Source organism: Austrofundulus limnaeus, unplaced genomic scaffold (genome assembly GCF_001266775.1).
Source record: "Austrofundulus limnaeus strain Quisiro unplaced genomic scaffold, Austrofundulus_limnaeus-1.0 Scaffold866, whole genome shotgun sequence".
Taxonomy (NCBI): domain Eukaryota; kingdom Metazoa; phylum Chordata; class Actinopteri; order Cyprinodontiformes; family Rivulidae; genus Austrofundulus; species Austrofundulus limnaeus.
Genome location: NW_013953268.1, coordinates 54,447 through 59,091, shown reverse-complemented (window position 1 = coordinate 59,091; position 4,645 = coordinate 54,447). Strand labels below are relative to the sequence as shown.

At 41.9% G+C, this 4,645-nt stretch overlaps 1 protein-coding gene across 1 annotated transcript in view; it reads right to left on the bottom strand.

Moving 5' to 3' along the window:
* The window catches only part of LOC106532999 (arf-GAP with Rho-GAP domain, ANK repeat and PH domain-containing protein 1), a gene marked incomplete in the record, with an annotated part of 27,525 nt that overhangs the window by 3,327 nt on the left and 19,553 nt on the right, over nucleotides 1–4,645 (bottom strand). Inside the window, 8 exon segments of the mRNA XM_014029195.1 lie at nucleotides 287–428; nucleotides 535–640; nucleotides 804–1,040; nucleotides 1,127–1,332; nucleotides 1,771–1,816; nucleotides 2,915–3,110; nucleotides 4,199–4,298; nucleotides 4,467–4,593. Coding sequence (XP_013884649.1) covers nucleotides 287–428; nucleotides 535–640; nucleotides 804–1,040; nucleotides 1,127–1,332; nucleotides 1,771–1,816; nucleotides 2,915–3,110; nucleotides 4,199–4,298; nucleotides 4,467–4,593 — 1,160 coding nt within the window.

The window sequence follows — 4,645 nt, the reverse complement described above, 5'->3', positions numbered from 1 at the left end:
ATGGATGGATGGATGAATGGATGAATGGATGGATGGATGAATGGATAGATGGATGAATGGATGGATGGATGAATGGATAGATGGATGAATGGATGGATGGATGAATGGATAGATGGATGGATGGATGGATGGATGGATGGATGGATGGATAGATGGATGGATAGATGGATGGATGGATGGATGGATGGATGGATGGATGGCACAGGTGTCTTACAGAGTTGTTACAGGTGGAGATCAGGTGTGTTACATGTGTACACCAGCTGCACTACTTAGTACCAGTACTCACCAGGAACAGCAGGGTGTGGTGGATGATGAATTCTCTCATGAGACCAATCAGATCCTGGCTCATATCCTGAAATAGAGATGGGACCAGAACCACAGCCAGGTTGTGAGCTGACATCTTATTCACCTGAGAAAACACCTGAATCCTGGGACAGAGGGGGAGGGGCCAGTGAACAGGTGAACTGACAGCTTAACATCAATATGTCAAATATGTTTTTATTGTGTGTGTGTGTGTGTGTGTGTGTGTGTTACATGTAGAAGTGTCCAAACAGGGCATTGAGTGTGGCGCTGTTGTCATCAGGAAGTTGTCGTAGTAACCGTCTATACTCTTTAAACCTGCTGCGTTCATCTGAAATCACTGAGACACAACAGTCTGTTAGACTGATGAAGTACTACTGAGGTACTGATGGTAGTATTACAGCAGGAAGTACTCAAAGTACTTCAGAGTTTAGGATTTAAAGGATTAAAAAACATTCTACTGCTCCAGAGTATTAAATAAATGATCAAAGTACACGTAGTACCTCTGAGTATTTGGTCTTTTCTCATACCTGCAGCCTGCTGCCACTGCCGTTGGTCTGCGTTGGGAATCAGACTCTGTTTGTCTCGGATGAACTGTTTAAGGGCGGAGCTAGCATCAAGCACCCCCTGCTCATCATTCTCCAGGGGGGCAGAGTTTGGTGATGTCATCAAGGCCTCCACCAGATGTTTCACTTTGGTAGCAAGGCCACAGCGCCGGTACACGCCCTCTACCTTCAGACCTGGATACAGAGATAAAGTGAAGCTCCACTTCCTGTGCTTGTCTGATCCGGGGCCATCAGCTGATGCTCTGAGGGCCTGAACTCACCGTAGGTGGTGATGTGGGAGATGCAGCGCTCGATGGCTGGTGGGACAGAGCCTTTCAGCTTTGCAGAGATCACCGGGTACAGAACTGGAGTCTGAATGACTGCTGGAGGGTGCTCTGGAGCAGAGTCCTGATTGGCCAGAGCTTTTTGCAGATATTTGAACCAGGTTTCACAGCTGTGATGACCCTCAAAACGCAGTGAAATACTCCTGAGGAGAGGAAGACCGTAGTTTTATTGGCCTCAGCACAATTTGAGAAGTACAGTATGAGCTTAAGGCTGCTGTAGTTCCTCAGCAGTTAGGAACATGGCTGCTTCAAAAATACATTCAAAACCAAAAGAACTGGACTTCTGTTCTGTAGTAGAAGAAGTGTGGCTTCCCACATGGGGAGTTTCAATCAAACAGAGGTGGAGCATGTGGACTTCCAACCAGGGGTACCCTGAGATATTTGACAGCTGTTTTTATTTTGACTGTAACAAATCACATGACAAAGCAGTTCTGGTAAAATTTCTATTATGTTATTTAACCAAACAAATACCCCTGAGATCACAGCTGTCTTTTCCAAGTGGGGCCTGGGCCTGAAGGCCACCTAAACTTGTTGGATAAATTGTTGTCTACTCAATGTCTTCATGTTTGTAAGGTCCTCACCTGTCTGCAGTTGCCAGGGTGACAATGTTTTCAGATAGGTCCATCTCTGAAAGAAGAAACAATTTTCACATCAAATCATCCTGTAGAGTTAGAAAATGATCAAGTTGTACATCTTTTACTTTGTTTAAAAAATCTTAAAATATTGTTTTTTACATTAAGATGTCTTAATAAAAACATGTTGAATTATAAAACAAAAACACATCTTATTGAAATCATATGTAAAATGTAAAGATTCAATAAGCTGGAACTTCTACCAACACTGTAAGATTTGTATTTTTTGTTTTGTCCATTCAACCCTATTCAACAACTGTCCGTCCATCTTCTTCCTCTTATCCGGGGTCAGGTCTCGGGGGCAGCAGCCTCAGCAGAGACCCAGACCTCCCTCTCTCCAGACACTTGGACCAGCTCCTCTGGGGGAATCCCAAGGTGTTCCCAGACCAGCTGAGAGACATAGGTCTCCTCCCAGTGGGACGTGTCCAGAACACCTCACCAGGGAGGAGCTCCTGACCCTAGATGAGGGTAGGAACGTAGACCCACTGGTAAACCTTCACCACGACAGACCGGTACAACTCCCACATCACTGCAGACACAGCACCAATCCGCCTGTTGATCTCCTGCTCCATTCTTCCCTCATTCATGAACAAGACCCTGAGATACTTCAACTCCTCCACTTGGGACAGGACCTCCTCTCCGACCAGGAGGAGGCACCCTACCCTTGGTAGGCTCCGTGGGTGAAAGCCCGGCCACCAGGCGCTCACCAGCGTGCCCCACCTCCAGGCCTGGCTCCAGAGTGGGGCCCCAGTGACCCATATCCGGGCGAGGGAACACTGAATCCATTTATGTCACTCATCTTAGGGTTCTTTATTCAACAACTGATTATACTTATTTGTTTTATTGTATAGATTTTTTATAAATTCTTTTTTTAGGTAAAGAAAACAAAAGATAAAGAAAATATAACTGACCACAAAATAAAGACAAATCAATCCAAAAAAGAAAGCTTTAAAGACTCAACTATAGAGGACTAAAAATGGATCCATGAGACTGCATCTGAGAAGAACCACACTGAGCCACCTCTAGACCACAGTCCAGATTATATAACCTGACTTTCAGAACCTAAAACAACAATGATTAAAGGCTGTGTTACCATGGTGACTGAGCGCGCTCAGTTCGAAGCTCACAGCCTGCTGTGTGTTTCTGTTGATGGGGTGAAGACTGACTCCATCCTCCCACAGCAACAACCAGGCATCAGAATGATTCAAGGCTCCGCCCACTTGAACCACTTTGCTTACAGCTGAGGCTCCAACCACCTCGGCATAAGACACGCCTCCTGGGAGAATCACCTGAAAAACAGCAATGAGCATTGTGAAGAAAGCAGCTTGGCTCATGTTGGTGTTTCACCAGAGTCTGAAACAGGTGGGATTACTTTATAATATAAAACAGGTGGGTTTAACTTCATAATGTAAAACAGGTGGGTTTAACTTCATAAAATAAAACAGGTGGGATTACTTTATAATATAAAACAGGTGGGTTTAACTTCATAATATAAACCAGGTGGGTTTAACTTTATAATATAAACCAGGTGGGTTTAACTTCATAATATAAACCAGGTGGGTTTAACTTTATAATATAAACCAGGTGGGTTTAACTTCATAATATAAACCAGGTGGGTTTAACTTTATAATTTCAAACAGGTGTGTTTAACTTTATAACATAAAACAGGTGGGTTTAACTTCACAATATAAAACAGGTGGGATTACTTTATAATATAAAACAGGTGGGTTTAACTTTATAATATAAAACAGGTGGGTTTAACTTTATAACATAAAACAGGTGGGTTTAACTTTATAATTTCAAACAGGTGGGTTTAACTTTATAACATAAAACAGGTGGGTTTAACTTTATAATTTCAAACAGGTGGGTTTAACTTCATAATATAAAACAGGTGGGTTTAACTTTATAAAATCAAACAGGTGGGTTTAACTTCATAATATAAAACAGGTGGGTTTAACTTTATAATTTCAAACAGGTGGGTTTAACTTCATAATATAAAACAGGTGGGTTTAACTTTATAAAATCAAACAGGTGGGTTTAACTTCATAATATAAAACAGGTGGGTTTAACTTTATAATTTCAAACAGGTGGGTTAAACTTCAGAATAAAAAACAGGTGGGTTTAACTTCAGGATATAAAACAGGTGGGTTTAACTTCATAATATCAAACAGGTGGGTTTAACTTCATAATATCAAACAGGTGGGTTTAACTTCAGGATATAAAACAGGTGGGTTTAACTTCAGGATATAAAACAGGTGGGTTTAACTTCATAATATCAAACAGGTGGGTTTAACTTCATAATATCAAACAGGTGGGTTTAACTTCAGGATATAAAACAGGTGGGTTTAACTTCATAATATAAAACAGGTGGGTTCACCTTTAGAATTGGAAGCAGGTGGTTTTGCAGAGTCTCTTTGTCGTCAGCATCACAGTTTATCTGATTACTTAGTGTCACCAGCTGAAACTGATGATTTGGCCTGAGAACAGCAGCAGCAGCAATATCATAATTAAAAACAACAAACACATCAATGTACAGAGACATGAGACAATGTTTGCTGAGACTTGACTCACATAACTAATCTGAATTGGATTGAATTAAATCGTTAGTTGAATTGGCTGACTGGTTGCCTCTTGTTGATATTTACCCATCTTTAAGGAAGACTGACAGAACTTCTCGCAGATCAAGGACATCACAGGCCGCTGAATTGTTTTCTACCGAGAAGAGGAAACGATCCTCCTCCAGTTTACCATGAAGCTCCTCGTCTTCATCAGCTGCACACACAGATAACACACACACACACACACACACACACACACACACACA